Source organism: Pseudochaenichthys georgianus, chromosome 13 (genome assembly GCF_902827115.2).
Source record: "Pseudochaenichthys georgianus chromosome 13, fPseGeo1.2, whole genome shotgun sequence".
Classification (NCBI taxonomy): Eukaryota; Metazoa; Chordata; class Actinopteri; order Perciformes; family Channichthyidae; genus Pseudochaenichthys; species Pseudochaenichthys georgianus.
The window spans coordinates 12,057,915-12,081,966 of record NC_047515.1 but is presented as its reverse complement, the minus strand read 5'-3'; the positions used below and the strand labels follow the sequence as shown (position 1 = coordinate 12,081,966).

General features: G+C 40.4%; 1 protein-coding gene across 1 annotated transcript in view; it reads right to left on the bottom strand.

Moving 5' to 3' along the window:
* The window catches only part of lrrc75a (leucine rich repeat containing 75A), an 89,885-nt gene that overhangs the window by 43,024 nt on the left and 22,809 nt on the right, over nucleotides 1–24,052 (bottom strand). The window contains exons 2-3 of the mRNA XM_034096847.2: nucleotides 21,685–21,813; nucleotides 2,959–3,084 (exon numbers count right to left, since the gene is read on the bottom strand). Of these exons, the coding sequence (XP_033952738.1) occupies nucleotides 2,959–3,084; nucleotides 21,685–21,813 (255 nt within the window). The remainder of the gene's footprint in view (nucleotides 1–2,958; nucleotides 3,085–21,684; nucleotides 21,814–24,052) is intronic.

The following is a 24,052-nucleotide window of genomic DNA, read 5'->3' as shown; positions in this document are numbered from 1 at the left end:
AACAATCTTTACTTTAATAATTAAGTCCGACTTTAACATTTGAGACCTATTATCAAAGTATCTGAAAATATTATTCAAGAGGTTGTAACATTGTTATTTGAATGAAAATAATTTGTTTTCACACCACAAGATTTTGTTGAAGTGAAGCTAAATTATATCATGTTACACCACAAGGATTCTCCCAATTGTTGATGAAATCCCATGAAAAGAGAAGCCCATAATGTCTTTGATGGCACGTTCAGGAAAATAAATGAGAAGAGTGAACGGAAGGAGCATAACGAAATAACACCTCTCTTTGTCTCCTCCTGTACTTCCTCTCTCTTCACACACAACAACACCCCCTTTGGTGTTTGTTTCATCACCGCTCTGCTCTTCTCAGCCTCTCTATGTGCACCTATCAGGAACCATACACCAAACCCTTATCCTCCAGTTCCTCTGCAGCTCCAGCATGTGTGAAGATTCTCTCGCAGGATGTGCCTTGTTCACTGATAACGAGCATTTTTCAGCTCCCAAGGTGCATCTTGCCACACAATAAAAATGCGTTAACATATTCGCTAATGGAATAACAAAATAAAAGATCCTCTTTTTTTTTTACGTCAACAATGGCCGAAGACATGTTACTCGAGTTTTCCCTAGTGAAACTTCTAGTCTCACCCTCACCTGATCACTAAAATACAGATTACTTTCTGGACTTATCTTGAAATGACAAGCTAAAAAATGTGATATCATAAACTCTCTTTAGCTCAGTGGTTCTCAAACTTTTTCTGTCAGGCCCCCCCCTTTGGAGAAAAAAAAGTGGGGCCCCCCCAACACAAATAGTCAGGCTCAGTGGCGGTGCCAGAGATTTATTTTGAGGGTGCTATGGGGTAGCTTGACATTTCATAGAGGGTGCTCAAACATTTAGGGTTTCCCATTAAGGTACCGGGCGCTACAGTTGAATTTTCTACTGCAACACTCCCCACAACGTACCCGCGACTGTTACAATGAAGGCTCGATAATCAGCTCACGGCATATAGGTGTAAGCAGGGGTAAAGTGCTATTTTTATAGGTGGTGTGTGGACCTCACATAGGGGCGTCCGGGGGCAAGCTCCCCCGGGAAGATTTTTAAATATTGAAGTTAAAAGCATCAATCTGGTGCACTTTGAGAGCAAAATGAAGAGATCTATGGATACATCTCTCAACACCCATTTGAAACAGAACTGTAAACAGATTTACTTTTTCTTTATGGATATTTTACAAATCACTCCCTTTTAAACTTTATTCTTTTTTTAATGTCATATAGTATTTCATACCTGTTTTTAATTTATTCTCTTATTTTTTTATAACTATAATATCATATAAATGTGTGCCTCGGAAATAATTGCATAACCCCACCACCACCATGGGCCACTCGATTCACAACATTACCCTTACCCTAACCAGTATCCAGTACCAGTAACCAGTAAAAGTGTTGCGTTTATATTTGTGTTCAGTGTAGCAACAAACAAATGAATAGATTGCAGGAAGCCCTATTTTCTCGCCGTTATTTGATTAAAACAATCAACTATTTGTGTCTTTAGCCCAAACTGCACGCACTTTTACAATTTGTACTCCTCATGCAGTAGGATTCCACAGCACCTGTAAACAGACTAATGTGTAAAACGTACGGCCAAAACAAAGCACAGAGAACCCTTTACACATCAGAGGAAGATGGACTTCATTCTCTGCTCAGGTAGAGTTTACCATTTGTATTACGACTATTAGAATTACTCCATTATATCTTTACATAGCAAATAGGTGTTTTTTTCTATATTGATGTCGTAAATGGTGTTTATAGAAGGAGGCAGATGCTTTCAAAATAAAGCTTAATTGGGACTGCAAGTTGAATGTGGTGTTTTGCATACATAAAGTATTTCATATTGAGAACAGCTGTCAGTAGTTTGAATATAAATATTTGTAGGACGGTGCTTTGCAGATCTGGAGACGCATGTGGATTAGTTGTTGATCGTCGCTTTTAATTACTGATCTGCATAGTTTAATATACTGCACCATATATCAAACCCTTTCAAATATCCATTTTCCTTTGGCTGCAGAGATTCAAGATGAGGTAACCACATAATGCAGATGCAAGATGCAAGAGAGGAGAGAGAGCTAACTTCTGTACAGTAACGGATCACAGATAGAACTTCATTTGCAGACTCATCGGGCAACATTTAGATTGGAACTGAAGGTCACACTGAAAGCCAAACAAAATAATGCATATTAAATAGAAAATAACAATACAATTTAGTGAAAAGTGCATGCAAAAAGACAGGGACGTTTAGACAGTGAGAGGGAGATAAAAGGACAACGAGAGACACTGAAGGAGGCACAGAAGGATCCAATCTCATCTCCAACTGTGTCCATGTGATGGTGAGAAAATAAAAAGGCGAAGATATCACTGGATTTTTCCATGGCACCCAAAGGGGCAGCAGATGATGACACACTAAATAATGCTGTACCACCACACACACACACACACACACACACACACACCCACACAACACCCCACACACACACACACACACACACACACACACACACACACACACACACACCTCCACTCACAACACACACCACACACACCACACACACACACACACACACACCCACACACACACACCACACACCAACACGTTCTCACTCCCATCACGTCATATTGACGGACGGTCAGGGCCCCTGCCCGTCGCTATATTACGTACGTACATAGCAACGGGGAGGGGCCCTGACCGTCCGTCAATATATGACGGGATGAGAGTGAGAACGTGTTGCACGCACGCACACCCCACACACACACACACACACACACACACACCCAACACACACACACACACCACACCACACACACACACACCCACACACACACACACACAACACACACACACACCACACACACACACACACACACACCACACACCCACAACACACACACACACACACCACACTCGACCTCCAGGCCTGAGGTTTCCTCTTGAGCAGACCATGTCTCCTCCACTGAGAGTGGGGGCTGAGATGGTAGGTCAGCTGACGACAAACCTTCTCCATCGCCCCGAGAGAGTCGCCCTCCTTGTGGACAGGCAGAGACACAAAGTATCAGCACAGTTATAATCAATCAATCAATCAATCAGAATAACGCCAGAGTAGAGTAACACACACAATCGGCTTGTGGATGTGTTCTGAAAAGCTATTGGTCTAAATGCAGGCTAATCACAGAGCACAGTCTAAATTACCACACATATTATTATAATATGTGAGCTTGGGAGTGATATTTTCCTGTTTACCCCACATGCACTCCCACACAGAAATACTATAACAAGGTATAAAAGGAATAAAAGGAATAAAAGCTAAAACGTAGGATTGGAACGGAATTATTCTTGCGCATCAAAATGTATATACCGTGTTTAATCCTGGTACACTTCAAAATCAAAGTGGTGTTAATATGTGAAGATTATACTGTTGAGCAAAAACCTGTTAAGTATCACAGAGCTTATTTTCTGCAATAAACCAAAGTTTTGTCGAGGCAGCCCTTGCAATGCTAACTTCCTGGTCGGCCAACACAAATACATCAACACTGCGCCACTCTGACAGTGAATGATGTCATCTGTCAATAGTTCAGAACATAGGACATACGCATATTTGGAACAGGGTTTTACGCGTATTTTGAACAAGGTTTTGACGCTGTCAGTGAAAGTCATTACAGTAAACAGAGAAAGTGGGAAAGGGAGGGTAATTGTCAGGTTGGACAGGACACCATGACAGAATTAGAAGGAGCAGTGAGGTGTTTCAGCAGCAACAGAAGAAAAGCCACAAGGATGTCATTAAAGGATGTGAGGACCAATGGAGCAAAGAATTAGCAAACACACCTTCTGTCAACGGGTGTGTTTTGTATTTGACAGGAGATACACACAGTACACACACACACACACACACACACACACACTGTGATGCTGGGGAAGTCAACGCTACATGCTGCGCTGATTGAATGCATCCGTAATCACTCCCTATTTGCTGCCTAGTATGCTACATGTTATTGACTTTGTGTTATTGTCTGTTTTTGTTCCATGCAGTGCGCTCCGATGGAATTTAAATGTGTTTGTGTAAGCATGCACACGACTTTCCCGCAATTAAATTAGCACCCCTTAGCTTGATCCTCAGCTGACTGACATGTAAGTGTTGTGATGTAAGATAATAATGAATTTTAAGCATCCCACGTCCAAATATACAACTAAATGTGTGGATGGGAAAGTATTTTTTTTAATGTAGTTTTTAAGTAATTTTAAAGTGGCCCTATTATGCTTTTGGGGCTTTTCCCTTTCCTGTAGTCAGTGGGATATATGTTTGTGGGCATGAAAAGGCTCAAATCCCAACGTTTTCTCTTCCCACACTCTCCCCCCCTGACTGAGGCACTCCATTGGACTCCTTTTTTTACTTCTGTAACATCGTGACATCAATGTATTACACTCGAGCTTCTATTGGCTAGCGCTCAAACACATTGTACGAGATGGGCTAAGGGGCGGGACATCTCTAAGTGGTGGAACATAGCCGGCCAGCTAACCAATCAGAGCAGACTGGGCCTGTGGTTTCAGACAGAGGGTGAAAAGAGGTGCTGAATTTCTGTATGAGAATATAAATAGCTTTTTGAACATTAAAGCATGGAGACATGTCACATGTGAGCACAAATACAAATATGAACCTGAGCAATAATAGGCCCATTTGGAGTCATTTTAATTTTCACAAGATACAAGGTACTGACGCACTGTTTCATCTCAACCTGTCTGCCTCCATGTCACAAGAACCTTCAACAGTACCATAACAGATAGAGAGAGAGAGAGGAGAGTGTGTGTGTGTGTGTGTGTTGTGTGTGTGTGTGTGTGTGTGTGTGTGTGTGTGTGGTGTGTGTGTGTGTGTGTGTGTGTGTGTGTGTGTGTGTGTGTGTGTGTGTGTGTGTGTGTGTGTGTGTGTGTGTGTGTGTGTGTGTGTGTGACTGTATTGAAATGGATTTATTCAGGTGGTGAGTCAGGTTTCCAGGTCCCATTCTGAAACAGATGGTGAACGGAAGACGTGACATCAACAAAATGATTCAGCTCCCTAAACTGTGAGGCATCACATTGGTGTTCACGTGTGGTGTGTGTGTGTGTGTGTGTGTGTGTGTGTGTGTGTGTGTGTGTGTGTGTGTGGCGCGTGTGTGTGTGTGTGGTGTGTGTGTGTGTGTGTGTGTTGTGTGTGTGTGTGTGTGTGTGTGTGTTGTGTGTGTGTGTGTGTGTGTGTGTGTGAGAGAGGGAGTGTGTGGATTTTTTACAGGGTAGAAATGTAATAGTAAAACAGAAAAACAATCTTCAAGCTGACAGCTTTGTGAAAGTGGATAAATTGAGACCCGGAGGGCAGCATAGAAACCTTTATTTGACTTCCTCCGCTGCCAGATGAATTTCTTTCTTTTTTCAATTAAAAATGAAGCGATAATGGTTTGTGGTGAAACTGTGAAGATGTTCCTGTTAAAGTGTCTGTGTGGTCGGTGGAGTTGAGGACACATTGCATATATAGTGTACATTTGCAGTTTAACATTCATAGTGAAAGAACGTGTTTCCATCATTTTTCATAGTCTCACTTATTTGCCCAGTTCTATACATATCTATGTTACAGTATAGATATGTTGTTATTGCATATTTTCCATTCTTATTTGTAGTACCTAAGTCATCTTTTATGTTTCTTCCTTGCATCTCCACTCAAATGTAACTTGCACATTTGAATAACGTTAACATTTTTTTTTTTTAAATGTTATATTTGTCATGCCCTTTTATCTAAAGTGGTTTAAATTAAAACATTTTGTCTCTATCTTCACTTTTGCTGTAACTATGTACATTTCCCCTCTGTGGGACGATTAAAGGTATTATGATTCTGATTCTGCCTTGTTCACGTGTAAGCTGCTTGTTTCTAATGTGATGGTGATAATAAATGTTTGCCGTTGGTACGCATTGGAAATGACTATTTTTCCTTATCGGGAGCAATACTATCATTTTTAAATCAATAAAATCATAACATCTATATTGTGAGTCAAGTCGTAGGTTATCTGGGTTTTAGACGTGTTATAAGCTAGATAATGTGCAGCGAGGTGGTTAATTAAAAAGAAATCACTGACATCCTGAACCTGATCACCCAGTCAGCATGCCGCTGTGTCCTTGGGCAAGACACCTCAAATTGCTCCTGTGGGTATTGTCCACAGTATTAATGTATTACACGTCTCATATACAGTACTGTATGTAATATAATGTAATCTAAGCGCTTTGAGTACTTGGAAAAGCACTAGAATAAATGCCATTAATTATTATTATTAATGACCATCTCAGTGCACATTATCCCTTACTATTTCATCATATTATATTAGAATGAATACTTTATTGTACATTTGGATACATTTTAAGGCTCAAAATCTAACCAATCACTGCCATTTGTACAATTTTGAGTTTTCAGACAAACCTTTTGGACCCACATCACTGCGGTGCTTTCTTTGTAGTCTTAGTTGAGGGCGTATTGATGTTGTGCTTTGTACCGACACTCTGGTTAATGTACAGTAATGAGAGGTCTTACCATGTCAATGAAGCTTCTAGAATGGTGTTGAAGGGAAGGAGAGAGCCGGGTCGATGAGCAGCATCTGCAGCCCCCCCTCAGCACCTTGTGGCCTCACTGTGGCCTTTTCTACATGTCACTGCACCATGCCCTCCCTCGCACTCATCCCCTTCCTTTCCACTCTTCTTCTCCTTAGTTCTTTTTAGCCCCCGGTTTGTGCTGCCTCCCTCCCTCTCTCCCTTCCCCCCTCCTCTTGTTACATTATTGGATACAGAACACATCTATGAACCTTTCCAGTCTCCAGAGAACAGATGACCTCTCCTCTGTCTCCATCCTTTATCTTATTTGTCCATCTGCTTCATTTCTATTCATTCCCCTCAGGTCAGACTGATGATGAATTATTTTGCACGGTACAAATGTAACCATTATTTCAGTCCTATTCTTCACTGCATGCCCTTCCCTGCTCTGGTGAATTACTGCACAATGGTTCCATTCTGCAGATGAATTGTTTGGATAATTCAATCTGTAAACTCTCGTATTATTGGTGCAGAGGAAGAACTGACTCTGAATCATGGCTGGATCTCAGATCTCACTTATGTACTTCAATTCCCACATTTATTTTATCATGCTTATTTTTGTGTTCCCATTATAAAAGCTGCACACAAATCCATGAATCCATGCCAGTTCTAATGTTATATTTTTTACATCTCTCTCACCTTGACTTCACATTTACCTTATGGTTGAATATAGATATTGTAAAGTGAACAGATTGGGAATCACTGTATGTTGTAGGAACTGTAGACATAGCGTTTCTTTGAGTGGGCAGATATCTGCTAGTGGCACATGTTGCTTTACAGTGTATTGAGAGAGTTGTAGAACTGGGGTGTGATCTGAGATATTACCTGTGTCTACAAATCACTGTAAACAGCCAGAGTTTGGAATTAGGAAACCTTGTGAACAGAGAATGCACTTTTATTGTCCTTTTATCTTATCAGTATTTTACCCTTTAGGCAGATACTGTATAAGTGCGGTGAAGTTGATTAAGATTAACTTTATTATTCCCACAGGGGAAATATAGTTATTCACTCTGGTGTTATTTACATTACACACATAGGCGGAAATACCCCCAGCATTAGCGTTAGCATTAGCGGAGAGCATCAGAGCGAAGGGGCCTGGGAGAAAAAATGATTTCAGTGCCTTGCTCAAGTACATCTTTGCAGTGTCCAGGAGGCCAAACTGGCACCATCTACAGCTACCAGTCCACATTCTGTACTTGGTCCACTTGGGACTTGATCTGGCAACCCTTCAATTCCCAAGCCTAGTCCCCGCAGGCCTATAGGACTGCAGAATACGATAGTGAAATGGCTGAAAACAGTAAAACAAAAGAAAAATCAGGAAAGGTTTTGAATAAAAGCATATGTTAAGAAGGAGAATCACTGATTTTTGGGCTCGGACTAACGTCGCTTTGCTCCTTTAGTTTTCAGCCGGGGAACTATAACAATCAAAAATATTGCATATTGGGACGTAAGTGAACCTTAAAAATGTATTCCAAAACAGCTCTAACAGTGAGTGATGTAATCACGTATCCTTGGTTCTGGTTAAAAAACGGAGTTCTACAGCCTGGAGGCGATCAACAGAGTCTCGGTTCAGGAAAGTAAAAAGATGAGACAGACTAGGTGTGAAATGGGAAAAATAAAAAGAGGACAAAGAAAGAGAAAATAACTGAGAGAAAATTAAAGCAGCTGCAGTGACAAAGCAGCGACTTTTCAGCTGCTGTAAGTGTAGATTCAGGCTGCGAGCCCCACGAGGACGAAAACGGCTAAAACGCATAGGATTAACGCAAACGCAATCGCAAACGGCTTCCGTCCACATGCAATAATTATCCGGATAGTGTCTGCCCACACGAGACCGCTCCGTTTAGCTCCAACCGCTGGAGAAGCTGCAGTACATATGCAGGGAGCCTCTACGTGGCGCTGTAACTTCCTCCACAAAAGCAGCGAAGAAGCACGGTTGTCATGGTTGCCCTTCTGTTTATTCTCCGCGGTGGGGGGCCGAAGGAACCGGGCAGAGTTTTTCGCCAGTCAGCGTGTATTAAAGTTGAAATCTTCCGGACAAAATTATAAAAGTGCCGGTCAAAGGTCTTCTTTGTTATTTATTGAGCTTTAAAACAAATGAATAACGACTCTATATAATATAATGATAAATACACGAGCCTCTCTTTTTCCTCCTTCTCTTCGGACAGCGTCAGTGTCTGTCTCATGCAGCAGCTCATCCAGTAATGAGTGACCCCGGCCGACAGTAAAAAATAAACATATTTATAACTAGTTTAGGGAGTTTGAGAGGTAATTAAAATAGCTAAGGGTGATGATCTGACTTGAAGTGTGTGTTTTGCTGCAGCGGGAGGAGCTGCAGGTGAGCAGAGCTGCGTGTCTCCGTCCTGTCAGATTAGACTTCACTCGCGAGAGAAGATAAATAATCTGAATTCAGGATGCAGTTTACTTTGACGTGGGGGTGAGCAGCAGAGGTGGGGAGAGGCGGGGCTATTGCCTCATCATTATTGCTGTAGATGTTGCACAAACAACTGTAGCATGGTCAATAGCGTCCGGAGCACGATAGCAACTCTGCGATTCGCCATTGTTGTTGTTGTTGTTGGTGGCGAAACACTTCAGCACTGGCGCGGGGTAAGCGGAGGTGAGCAGAAGAGGTGGGGAGAGGCGGGGCTATTGCGCAATCACTATCAGTGATCTGAAAATGTCCGTATAGGGCGCACACACGGAGCTGTTTGACCCCCCAGAGAGTGGCGTATGCATTTCTATCCACCTTGGGACCCGTTGTCGTTTCCTCAGTCGTTTAGTGCCATATTCGGTCGTCCTCGTGTGGCCGAACGGTCTATATGACACTAAACAGTAACGCAAACGACCGAATTCGTCCTCGTGGGGCCGCAGCCTCACAAGCAGTCAAACTGCAATGAAAAGAGCTTTCACACACTATGGAGGCTGCTGTGTGCCTGAGGAGAAAAGTGTGTGAGTATGGGAGAGGAAGTGAAAGGGAGAAACTAAGTGAGAGCATGCCTGCTTATACACATGTACGTGTGTGTGTTTTAATGAACGTGTGTATTTTCCAGTGTCAGTGTGGTTTTTTGTAAAAGGGTTGCTTGAGAAAAGGTCTGTGAGCATTTTAGATCAACAGATTGAGGATTAGTGAGTTATCAGGAAGTGTTGCTTTAATGTACATTCATGAGCAGAGCGAAGAGCTCAGATTGCTCTCCCTGCAGCTGTATCTGCAATCTGCTAATGCACATTCTCTCTGCTGCAGCTGCACATTACTTTAAACCACATGCAGGCCTTTATGTGAAGCAGCTACAGGAAATGTCTTATTGAGCCTGAAATCACCCCCTATTGACTCCTGTTGTAGACTATAGACCGGATTACTAAATGTGAGATTTCAGATTTCTGTGATGGCTAAGGGGCGGGACACCTCTAAACATTTGAACAATGGCAACAGAGCCGGCCAGCTGACCAATCAGAGCAGACTGGGCTCTGGTTTCAGAAAGAGGGTGAAAAGAGGTGTGCAGCATGAGTATGAGAACAATAAAGAGCTTTTTGAACATTAAAGGATGTGAAGATGCCGTGTCGACCAACAAATCCCCAACGCATCACATACAAGAGGTAAAGATAAGAAAATATTTGTTTACAAGAATAAATTGAATACTTGATTCTGATTGGTCAATTTGGACATTCCAGAGGTTGTTCATTTTCACTAACAGACCGATGTTAAGGAGGGTCAAGGGACTATTTGCAGTCATATCAATCCACAGAAAGAAGGCCGGTCAATTAAACGTCAGCTGTGGACGAGACAAATATACGTTTTCTCCATGAGGATCTCGATGCGATCAGTGTTCAATTACCACCTCTAAGCATATTATCCCTTACATATTGTATAACAGTAACATTAAACATTTCAATGGGAATTCATTCCCCTAACGCAACATAGTGCATTATCAGAGAGCCAGTATATGCACTTCCTAATATTGATTTTGATAAAGCAACAGTGTTGTACTTGATTTATTAATGGATATGATAATATTAACCATAAAATAAATTAATATTGGAATAACTCTTTCTGGATAGACTGTAATCTAATTACACGCCTTTGCATTCATGTATTTCTATTATTATCCATTCACTGGAGCATGTTTTATGCGTGTTTTAGCAACTTCACTAATATCACTGTGTACTGCAGATTGAAATGAGCTATTAGCTCAAATCTGGCATAAAACATCACTTCTCTATGTTGAGATTATTCTATTTGTATGCATTGTCCTTGTTTAAATAAATACTTAATGTACCTTAGATACAAAGTTTATATTTTAGATATTTAAATGAAGAATATTTTCTGCCGTCTGTAGCATACAATGACTGTTTTCAGTGGGTGAATTGGAATGTCATTTTGTTTCTTGTATATCCCTAAATTATATGATATTAATGCACTAAAACAACAACAATAATCTATTATTCTTGACTAAACAGGTGTTTAGTTCCTTTGTGTATAACGGATATGTTAGGCAGTCTGTAGCTAGTAATTGGCAATGCTCATGTTTGCTTATCTACTCATTTGCGCTTTAACAATGTGCAGACTGTAACAGCATGACTGATTTTTCTAAATGCTTAGTGTTTACTCCTTTTGTGTGCTCCTTATTGAGTATTTTTATATAAATAATTATAATGCTTGATTTACTTGTCCTCTTTCTCTTTTCAGATTGTTTGTTTTTCTCATTAAGTTGGGGGCAGGCTGGTCGAATAAGCCTGTGACATATTGACCTTACATTTCTTATTTTCTTTCATTATCCATCCTAAATGGAAAAAGCTTCACCATATCCACAACCAGAGCTGAATAAATAGCACAGAGGCAGCATGTCATGTGTCCTGGAATGTCATATTGGGGAAACAACGTCCCTAAAAACATGTTCCCTCTGCACAGCAGCCGTTATCAGCTACCTGGAGTCAGAGCAGCTTGTGTGTGTTGGGAATACTCTTGATGGAAATGTCCTCTCTGGAGAAAGGTTGTCAACCAATGTGTCTGTGTGGCTTTGCAGTCTTTGGGGCTGCACTAATGAAAAGGATGTAGGGATGTTAAATCAAGTCACTTTAATCCACTATTTAAGTCAGTAATAACGAAGAGTGTGTATTTTTCAAAGAAAGGGCCATTAGGATTAATGAACCTTTGATGTTGGGGATACGGCCGCTTTAGGGAACACTTTTGCAACTTTAAGTGTTTGGGAAAAGTCGGACTTCCAAACAATGGACAAACCCCATTGTTAAACAAAATTAACATTTTAAACAAAAAACAGTCGCAGTTTTTTCAAATGCAACCGTATTTTTTTGTTACACACATGTACATGAACACAGTGAAATGTGACCTTTGCATTTGACCCATCCTAGTCTGGAGCTATAGAGTGGTGCAGTAAGGAATCCTAAAACCCGGATATTAGTTAAAAAGAATTCTCTAAGTCAATCGTTTTTCAAACATGTTTGTGGTTAAAAGCATGACATTAGGTCTGAGGTACATTAGACACAAGCTTACGAGATTTTGACATTGTGTTCTACGAGACAAAACACATCAGTAAATACTCCATTCTTGAATCGCTAAAGCTTCTATAAGTCATAAAAATGGCAAGTTGCTAAGAAGTGACTAAAATAAACTGCTGAACATCATCACGCTGCCATAAGTTACCTTTAGCATAGTGGTGGTGATGCGCAGCCATGCGACCGTGATGTAATTTGTTGGTGTTAATATGTGGAGATTACCCTGCTGAATAAAACATGATGAGTATCATAAAGGTGTTTGCCACAGAGCTTGTTTTCTGCAATATACAGAAATCCAACGGGGAAACCTCATTGTTTTTGGTTGCAAACTCTAAGCCTACAAAAATACATCATCACTGCGTCACTATATTGTATGCTGGGGAGCAGTGGGGGGTTGTGGTGCCTTGCTTAAGGTCACCACAGCAATGCCCAGGAGGTGAACTGGGACCAGCACCAATCAACAATCTTTACTTTAATAATTAAGTCCGACTTTAACATTTGAGACCTATTATCAAAGTATCTGAAAATATTATTCAAGAGGTTGTAACATTGTTATTTGAATGAAAATAATTTGTTTTCACACCACAAGATTTTGTTGAAGTGAAGCTAAATATTATATCATGTTACACCACAAGGATTCTCCCAATTGTTGATGAAATCCCATGAAAAGAGAAGCCCATAATGTCTTTGATGGCACGTTCAGGAAAATAAATGAGAAGAGTGAACGGAAGGAGCATAACGAAATAAATAACACCTCTCTTTGTCTCCTCCTGTACTTCCTCTCTCTGCACACACAACAACACCCCCTTTGGTGTTTGTTTCATCACCGCTCTGCTCTTCTCAGCCTCTCTATGTGCACCTATCAGGAACCATACACCAAACCCTTATCCTCCAGTTCCTCTGCAGCTCCAGCATGTGTGAAGATTCTCTCGCAGGATGTGCCTTGTTCACTGATAACGAGCATTTTTCAGCTCCCAAGGTGCATCTTGCCACACAATAAAAATGCGTTAACATATTCGCTAATGGAATAACAAAATAAAAGATCCTCTTTTTTTTTACGTCAACAATGGCCGAAGACATGTTACTCGAGTTTTCCCTAGTGAAACTTCTAGTCTCACCCTCACCTGATCACTAAAATACAGATTACTTTCTGGACTTATCTTGAAATGACAAGCTAAAAAATGTGATATCATAAACTCTCTTTAGCTCAGTGGTTCTCAAACTTTTTCTGTCAGGCCCCCCCCTTTGGAGAAAAAAAAGTGGGGCCCCCCCAACACAAATAGTCAGGCTCAGTGGCGGTGCCAGAGATTTATTTTGGGGGTGCTATGGGGTAGCTTGACATTTCATAGAGGGTGCTCAAACATTTAGGGTTTCCCATTAAGGTACCGGGCGCTACAGTTGAATTTTCTACTGCAACACTCCCCACAACGTACCCGCGACTGTTACAATGAAGGCTCGATAATCAGCTCACGGCATATAGGTGTAAGCAGGGGTAAAGTGCTATTTTTATAGGTGGTGTGTGGACCTCACATAGGGGCGTCCGGGGGCAAGCTCCCCCGGGAAGATTTTTAAATATTGAAGTTAAAAGCATCAATCTGGTGCACTTTGAGAGCAAAATGAAGAGATCTATGGATACATCTCTCAACACCCATTTGAAACAGAACTGTAAACAGATTTACTTTTTCTTTATGGATATTTTACAAATCACTCCCTTTTAAACTTTATTCTTTTTTTAATGTCATATAGTATTTCATACCTGTTTTTAATTTATTCTCTTATTTTTTTATAACTATAATATCATATAAATGTGTGCCTCGGAAATAATTGTTTACATTAATGGTGACCAAAACGTTCGAGACCCACTGAGATAACACCGAGAGAGTCTTTTAGCTCACTGAGTCTCTCAGTCTGAAAGGAGAGGACTCTCCTCCACCTTGTTGTTGAAAAAACGTCTTATATCCGTTAGTGTAGCTCGCTAGCACCAGAAGCTAACAACAACGATCTCCGGTACGGTGCGCTCTCGCTCGCACACAAAATGGCTCGTTCCACACACACACACACAGAGCCGAGCTTTAATGAAACACAGAAACCCAGACGTAATAGTACTGTATCATATTATTTTCGAATCAATAATTTTTGAAAATATGATTTAAAAAAAATGCCGCTTTAGGGAACACTTTTGCAACTTTAAGTGTTTGGGAAAAGTCGGACTTCCAAACAATGGACAAACCCCATTGTTAAACAAAATTAACATTTTAAACAAAAAACAGTCGCAGTTTTTTCAAATGCAACCGTATTTTTTTGTTACACACATGTACATGAACACAGTGAAATGTGACCTTTGCATTTGACCCATCCTAGTCTGGAGCTATAGAGTGGTGCAGTAAGGAATCCTAAAACCCGGATATTAGTTAAAAAGAATTCTCTAAGTCAATCGTTTTTCAAACATGTTTGTGGTTAAAAGCATGACATTAGGTCTGAGGTACATTAGACACAAGCTTACGAGATTTTGACATTGTGTTCTACGAGACAAAACACATCAGTAAATACTCCATTCTTGAATCGCTAAAGCTTCTATAAGTCATAAAAATGGCAGTTGCTAAGAAGTGACTAAAATAAACTGCTGAACATCATCACGCTGCCATAAGTTACCTTTAGCATAGTGGTGGTGATGCGCAGCCATGCGACCGTGATGTAATTTGTTGGTGTTAATATGTGGAGATTACCCTGCTGAATAAAACATGATGAGTATCATAAAGGTGTTTGCCACAGAGCTTGTTTTCTGCAATATACAGAAATCCAACGGGGAAACCTCATTGTTTTTGGTTGCAAACTCTAAGCCTACAAAAATACATCATCACTGCGTCACTATATTGTATGCTGGGGAGCAGTGGGGGGTTGTGGTGCCTTGCTTAAGGTCACCACAGCAATGCCCAGGAGGTGAACTGGGACCAGCACCAATCAACAATCTTTACTTTAATAATTAAGTCCGACTTTAACATTTGAGACCTATTATCAAAGTATCTGAAAATATTATTCAAGAGGTTGTAACATTGTTATTTGAATGAAAATAATTTGTTTTCACACCACAAGATTTTGTTGAAGTGAAGCTAAATATTATATCATGTTACACCACAAGGATTCTCCCAATTGTTGATGAAATCCCATGAAAAGAGAAGCCCATAATGTCTTTGATGGCACGTTCAGGAAAATAAATGAGAAGAGTGAACGGAAGGAGCATAACGAAATAAATAACACCTCTCTTTGTCTCCTCCTGTACTTCCTCTCTCTGCACACACAACAACACCCCCTTTGGTGTTTGTTTCATCACCGCTCTGCTCTTCTCAGCCTCTCTATGTGCACCTATCAGGAACCATACACCAAACCCTTATCCTCCAGTTCCTCTGCAGCTCCAGCATGTGTGAAGATTCTCTCGCAGGATGTGCCTTGTTCACTGATAACGAGCATTTTTCAGCTCCCAAGGTGCATCTTGCCACACAATAAAAATGCGTTAACATATTCGCTAATGGAATAACAAAATAAAAGATCCTCTTTTTTTTTTACGTCAACAATGGCCGAAGACATGTTACTCGAGTTTTCCCTAGTGAAACTTCTAGTCTCACCCTCACCTGATCACTAAAATACAGATTACTTTCTGGACTTATCTTGAAATGACAAGCTAAAAAATGTGATATCATAAACTCTCTTTAGCTCAGTGGTTCTCAAACTTTTTCTGTCAGGCCCCCCCCTTTGGAGAAAAAAAAGTGGGGCCCCCCCAACACAAATAGTCAGGCTCAGTGGCGGTGCCAGAGATTTATTTTGGGGGTGCTATGGGGTAGCTTGACATTTCATAGAGGGTGCTCAAACATTTAGGGTTTCCCATTAAGGTACCGGGCGCTACAGTTGAATTTTCTACTGCAACACTCCCCACAACGTACCCGCGACTGTTACAATGAAGGCTCGATAATCAGCTCACGGCATATAGGTGTAAGCAGGGGTAAAGTGCTATTTTTATAGGTGGTGTGTGGACCTCACATAGGGGCGTCCGGGGGCAAGCTCCCCCGGGAAGATTTTTAAATATTGAAGTTAAAAGCATCAATCTGGTGCACTTTGAGAGCAAAATGAAGAGATCTATGGATACATCTCTCAACACCCATTTGAAACAGAACTGTAAACAGATTTACTTTTTCTTTATGGATATTTTACAAATCACTCCCTTTTAAACTTTATTCTTTTTTTAATGTCATATAGTATTTCATACCTGTTTTTAATTTATTCTCTTATTTTTTTATAACTATAATATCATATAAATGTGTGCCTCGGAAATAATTGTTTACATTAATGGTGACCAAAACGTTCGAGACCCACTGAGATAACACCGAGAGAGTCTTTTAGCTCACTGAGTCTCTCAGTCTGAAAGGAGAGGACTCTCCTCCACCTTGTTGTTGAAAAAACTTCTTATATCCGTTAGTGTAGCTCGCTAGCACCAGAAGCTAACAACAACGATCTCCGGTACGGTGCGCTCTCGCTCGCACACAAAATGGCTCGTTCCACACACACACACACAGAGCCGAGCTTTAATGAAACACAGAAACCCAGACGTAATAGTACTGTATCATATTATTTTCGAATCAATAATTTTTGAAAATATGATTTAAAAAAAATGTTATAACCATTTTTCCGGCCGGCCCATAGGGGCGCTAGGGGCGCCGCCCACCCTCTTCCCACATGTTTGATTGTCATTAAAAATTGAAAATAAATAAAAAGATATATTTAAAAAAAAACATTATGTTATCTTTTTTTAATGAACAAGGTCAATATTATATAATTGGTATCAGTAAAATGTATAATCTACAATAAAATCTCGTTTAAAATTGTTTTACGATATCTAAAGTTACTGATAAGTCACATGTTTCCTGCCTGGCCGCAGCGTGTATCATTACCCTCTCTAGTCCGGGCGGTAGAAAGGAGCCCTCAGCCAGAGCAGCAGCAGCCAACAAGCTGACTGTTGCTATCTGTATACTATGCCGCCGAAACATAATTTCAGCCAATCAGTGTCGTCAGATCTGATGCTCAAAGGGTCAGCGCCCTGGCCTGTGTGTCTGTGAGTTGTTTGGACTCGTATCCAAGGTGACGCTACAGTAGTTGTCGAGGATGGCTGCGTCTCGGTGCTAGTGGATCGCCGGAGCTGTAGATTAACATTTACATGCTTATTGTAGTTGTAAGGGCAATGCCTGTAGCACGATGGAGCATATGTGTGGGCTGGACCTGTATTTTACAGGAAAGGAGTGAGCAGAGGGTGGAGTTGTCGATTCTTGTTCAGTTTTCATCTTCCTCACCCTCTCAAACTTTGAGTTGCGCGCGCTGCTAAAGAGACGCGCTACCATGGAAACCAAACAATGGTGTAGCTGTATTAAAGTCTGAGTGGAAACAGTCGTGAGTAAATCTGATTTTGGCAGAAATCGGGAGAAATATGACCCCGGGAGGAAACCGGGGGAGGGCAATGAAATCGGGAGTCTCCCGCGAAAATCGGGAGGGTTGACAAGTATGACACACACACACACACACACACACACACACACACACACACACACACACACACACACACACACACACACACACACACACACACACACACACACACACACACACACACACACACACACACACACACACACACATAATGTTCGTATTTAGTCTCCTGATTTTAAATGGGAATTAAATCATTTGAGTGTTCCCAAAGCACCAGTGTTCTACAGTTTGTGTGGGCCTACTGTACTGTTGCACAGTTTTGGAAGATTCATAGCTAACCACACTGAAGATTATGGATTATCTCATATTTTTAAGCCTCAATTTGTTAAAAAGTATGTATATGAATGTGAAAGTGTAACAAACAAGGGGTAACACAGATATGATACTTCTATCTCATTTTTGTATATCTGTCTGCAAATCAAGCTAGCTAACGTTCGCTATCTATCTACTTAGTTAGCTAGCCTATCTACCAAGCTAATAAGCTAGCTAGCGAATGTTAGCTATCCAGCTAGCTATTGACAGATTTGTGGCTCTCGTCATTTTAATTGGAATTGTTATTTAACTCCCCATGGTTAGATTGCAGTGCGGACCTGTGTCCATACCATTCAGGCAGTGACAACATTGAATGAGTTGTGTTTGTGTGCTGAATATCGTCAGTCAGTGCTGGTTAATTCAACACACTCCCACTCTCTAAACATCCAGAAGCGACGCTTGGTCAGGGTCCCGTGGCCTCGTGATAAGTCAACAAGCTCTGTGATTGGATGAAACATAAATTCATACAAAAAATCCAACCCTGTCTAACTAAACGGCATTCTCAATTACGTTTAGCTCGAAACGTAATTTCTCCCACGTTACGTTTGTTATGAACGTATCTTAAATACGTTTATTTTCTACATATCTTTGCCATTTATTGTCTTGCTTATAATAATGATAATAGTCATTTATAAATATCATTTATTTATCGGGCTCGATATATGGTTAAATTAAAATCAGTAGACAAGGCTGTAATTTCGCCAGCTGTTACTCTCATGAGCGAGGCAGAAAATAATAGTTTTAACATGCCAAAAAGCTGCTGTGTCATTTATTGCACCTCAAATCTTTAAAACAAATCCAGAGTTACGTGTTTCTGTACTTCCTCTAAGTCTATAAAAAAAAGACTTATAAAAATAAGTTTCTAGCTAAACGTAATTGAGAATGCAGTTTAGTTCTGTGGGAACGTAATTTTTAGGAGACAGGGTTGGATTTTTTTTGTATGAATTTATGTTTCATCCAATCACAGAGCTTGTTGACTTATCACGAGGTTTGTAAGCGGACAGGCGTCTCACAATAGCTGGGGATTGTGGGTAGTGTAGTCTCTTTGGCGCTCCACATTTCAGAGAAAACAAGTTGTTTCTCAGAATTAAAGGGGAAAAACGCAAAAGCATTGTACACAATTTAAACCTATCAATGTCGTTTAATTAACAAACGTAATCTGGTGTTTTTGAGTTGATGAGTAGTGGAGATATCACTGTCAAGTCAATCGACAGTCAGGAGAATACTTACTTCCGGGTGTAAAATGCTCCGTTATCCAATGGGAATGGACGCTCACATTGCCTTTAAGAGCTGCCGACATAAACGGATGCGGTGCTTCCCTAAGCGTCAAATACCGCCGCCGATGGGAATACATTGCAATCAATTGAAAGCTCTTTGCGTCCGTTTATGAAGCTGAAGGAGCCTCGGCGCGTCCCAACTGCACGCCACGGGACCCTGACCAAGCGTCGCTCCTGGACGTTTAGGGAGTGAGAGTGTGTTGGTTAATTAGAAGCATACTTTTTGATATTTTATGTGTCATTCAAGTTTCAGAATGGAAATGAATGTTTATGCAGATATATAACTTATTAGACCTAACATTGTAGAGAACAACGAAAAAGGTATACATGCGTTGAAGTCCCTTTTATGTCAAGTGTACAACACATATGTAAAAATAAAAAGTGTTGCATCAACCGGGAGACAAGCAACTGCAGATATCCACGATGAATTGGATATCCATGGAAACGTTGAATATAAGCACTGTCTCCCAGGATTTGCCAGGTTTTTCTTAATAAGAAACTCAAATTTGATGGCACGCTATTTCAATCCCTGAGAGCATAATCTTCCAGGAACAGAAATCAAGCTCAACAACAAACATCATTTTCCAGCCAGAGCAGCAGGATACACTGCAGCCAGAGACTCACCACATCTATCTATATCCCCATGTTCTCTTTTTCCAGCACACTCACGTTGCTTTCTATTTCTAATGTGTTCATTGATTAATTATTTTTGGTGGACACTTCATGTTGATTTTTTTAAATATTAACCTGACATTTGATCCAAATCATTATAAAAATTAATTCTAAAATAAATTATTGAGAGTTATGAGAGATATTCTCAGTATAATATATGTGTGGCCATGTTTCTTGTTTGTTCTGTATCCAGAATCTTCAGATCATTTAATTCCACACTATCATGTGTTGCCATTATACGAGATCATGTTAAATTATTGTTAGCTTAACTCTAATAAATGACAGCCAGTTGGATCTGTTATTTCAAAGAACTAACGCTGCACTGCTTACATTCTACTGTAGTTTTTTTTTCAGGATCTACTTTTTCAGGATCTACTTTTTTTCAGGATCTACTATAATATTATAATTACACTATACGACAACTCATGTAAATATATTTTATTATATATATGATTCATACAGCACTTTTTCATCAACTGTTTATTGTTCTATCTCTATCTTTGAGTATTTTTTATATATTTTGTATGTATTAATTTCTTTGGGACAAATACAACTTAAAGTGGACCTATCATGCTATATTTGAATAATATATTGTAGGGCCATACCTATATAAAACATGTCTGTCAAGTTTTTTTTTCAAAATACCAAACAGATCATGCATTTTAGCCATGCCTCATTTAGCTCTATTTGCTCTTCTCCAGCCCTGTTTTTGCAGGGGGCTGATTCTGTGAGAAGTCTTCTTCGCTGCTTTTGTGGCAGACTGCAGCGCCACTTACAGGCCTGGCATATGTACTACAGCGTCTCCAGCGCTTTCGAGCTGCAATGGCCGTGGTCCAACCCCACATTCCCCTGATAGGTGGAGAGTTGCCCATATAGGCGGAGCACCCCTTTTCTGACGTCAGAGAAATTCAAATCTGTATCAGCTCCGTTGCAGCCCCATTTTTAGAGATTTGGGTATGGAGGAAAAGAGAGAGGGTTGTGTTTTCTGACACTTGGTGAGTTCCCTGACACACCGGGGACAGATATTCATGTATAAAAGACGTACAAAGGTGCATTTTACATGATAGGTCGCCTTTAAAATGTTGGATGTTAAATGTACACTATTAAAAACTCCCACTCACTTAATAAAAAAAAATGTTTTACCAAAAAAAAGAACAATAAAATAAAATCAGAAATTAATTAATCAGTCATCTAGCAGACTGTACATAGCGGTTTCTATAATCTACATGACCTTCCAGATTAGACAGTATGGTATGCAAGTAGCATTGGGGTAGCAGTGTATCAGCATACTGCATCATGCTACAGTTACACTGCAGGCCTTTTAATTCCTATCTTTATCTCCATCACTCCTCCTATCTTCCTGCATTATTCATCCTGTATGGCTACTGTCACACTTTCATTCCCTTTCTCTGCCTCAATGACACTGGACCACATGAATGAACACACACAAGGAGCTGGGCTTCTCTCAAGGACACACACAGATACACAACCACTTAGAGCACTTCCGTAACCCGATAGTGTCAGACGAAATGAGTCAGGAGATCATCTGATAGCAGCCACCAAATGAATCACATTTTAATGTGTTTCTCGTGTGTGTGTGTGTGTGTGTGTGTGTGTGTGTGTGTGTGTGCGCGCGTGCGTGTGTGTGCGCGTGCGTGTGTGTGCGCGTGTGTGTGTGTGTGTGTGTGTGTGTGTGTGTGTGTGTGTGTGTGTGTGTGTCCTACCGTCTTGGGGCAGTGCACGTATCGTGCCAGGCTGATTATCAGGTCATGCGTGATGGGGTCGACCAGGTTTCTGAAGCTGGCGTAGCGGTACAACACATCATCCAGAGAGGTTGACTCCATGCCCAGGTCCTAGACACCAACACACACATACATTAAATTAACCCATCATATTTTATATTACACCATTGTACATACAGTGCTTACAGTATACTGTACTGTATAGGCAATGCTCATTTAGGCAAGGCAACCTACGTATTTGTATACATGATTTCACACAAAAACTATGGGCTTTACATTAAAACTGAAAATGTAAGGAAAGGAAGACATTTCAGTTAAAATGTAGGAAAGTACATACACAACAGCACTGGTTCCTAACCTGGGGGTCCCAACAGAAACTGCTATATTAAAACACTAAAAGAAAAAAGGGCATGTATCAGGGAGGAGAGAACACTGAATGTTTAAAAAATAAACTTGTTAAGTAAAGAAAACTCATCAAAAACTGAAAATAATCAAGAAATAATCAGCTCAAAATTCATCATACAAACGTAATGCATTTATAGAATTTAATATTTTTTAAATGTACATAATATTAAAATATTAAAGGGTCCTCAGGTTACTCAATATTATCTCTAGTTGGGAGAACAAAATTCAGACTTCTGTGAAATTATGATCTTTAAATCATATTGTGAAACAACATAAATACTACACGGAAGATATGTCGTATTTCATGTCATTCACATTTACAGTCCCGTTTATAGTAATTTTCCCATTTCTTTCAAAAATATTCAGCATTCATTGCAGCCCCAATGACCTATAATTTGAAACATAATTTGTGTATAATATGTCTCCCTTATTCTGATCTGTTTCAACATTTAATGGGATCTTCCTAGGCCCATCCAACACCCTTCCATTAAAGGGGACCTATCATACAAAATGCACTTTTGTACGTCTTTTATACATGAATATGTATCCCCGGTGTTCCAGTGAACTCACCAAGTGTCAGAAAACACAACCCTCTCTATTTTCCTCCATACCCAAATCTCTAAAAAAGGGGCTGCAACGGATCTGATACAGACTGATCCAGATTTGAACACTTTACTGACGTCAGTGAGTAAAGTGCTATTGGTCAATTCTCCACCTATCAGGGGAATGAGAGGTTGGGCCACGGCCGGCCATTGCTGCTCGAAAGCGCTGGAGACGCTGGAGACGCTGTAGTACATATGCCAGGCCTGTAAGTGGCGCTGTAGTCCACAAAAGCAGCGAAGAAGACTTCCCTTGCATGGTTGCCATGGTTGCCCTTCTGTTTATTCTCCGCTGTGGCTCTTTTTCTCCCTCCCCGAGGCAAGCTTGTGCACCTCCTGCTTTAAAACAAATTAATAATGACTCTATATAATTATATGTAAGGGATAATGTGCAGCGACGCGGTCATTATGGGGAAAAGAACACCGACAGGCTGATCAGGAGCCCGACGCGAAGCGGAGGAATCTAGATCAGCATGAAGGCACATTATGCAATGTGCACATTATCCCGCTTATTACATGGCCACATTCTCGACAAAGTAACGACATGACTCCCAATATTAATTGAAATGCTTTTATGGATTTAGAAAATTATTTTATTGATTTAAAAAATTGTTGTATGTATTGATTTAAATTGACATGCATCCGCTAAGAAAAATAGTTCGTTATTACTATTTGAACTAACGTAGCAACGGCAGGAACTGCTTCGATAGCGTTTTTGAGGACCTTTTTGATTACAGATTTGAAAACATCGTTGCTTGCTTTAAAAGTAGCACAATTCATTATGTAAAACCTTGGGAAGTATCTAGATATCCCTGCCCTAATGCCAAAGTAAATGCACACTGAATATGTGTCGCCGTTTGATGTCTATGTCTGGACCGCTGCGTAAAAAGGAGAGTTTCTGCCCCGTTACTTCTCTTCTTACTTCTATAAGAATAAAACACGGTGGACGGAGATCTCTTTTTCTCCCCCTCTTCTGACAGCCGAGCAGCTGATCTCAAAGCACGCTCCCCTCTCCTGCAGGAGGGCGTGTTCAGCTGCAGCTCACATAATCAGCCCCCTGCAAAAACAGCGCTGGAAAGAGCATATAGAGCAAAATGAGGCATGGCTAAAATGCAGGATCTTTTTGGTATTTTGAAAAAAAAAACTATATTTATATACTTTATATAGGTATGGCCCTACAATATATTGTTCAAATATAGCATGATAGGTGTCCTTTAAGTTTCATGAAATCAGAATAGCAGTTTTTGCTTTATCCTGCTTACAGATAGACAAAATCCACTGTATTTGCTTCTTGTTGGTGGAAAATGACATTAAGAAAAGCCTTTTATATATAGTTTGAGTTAAGT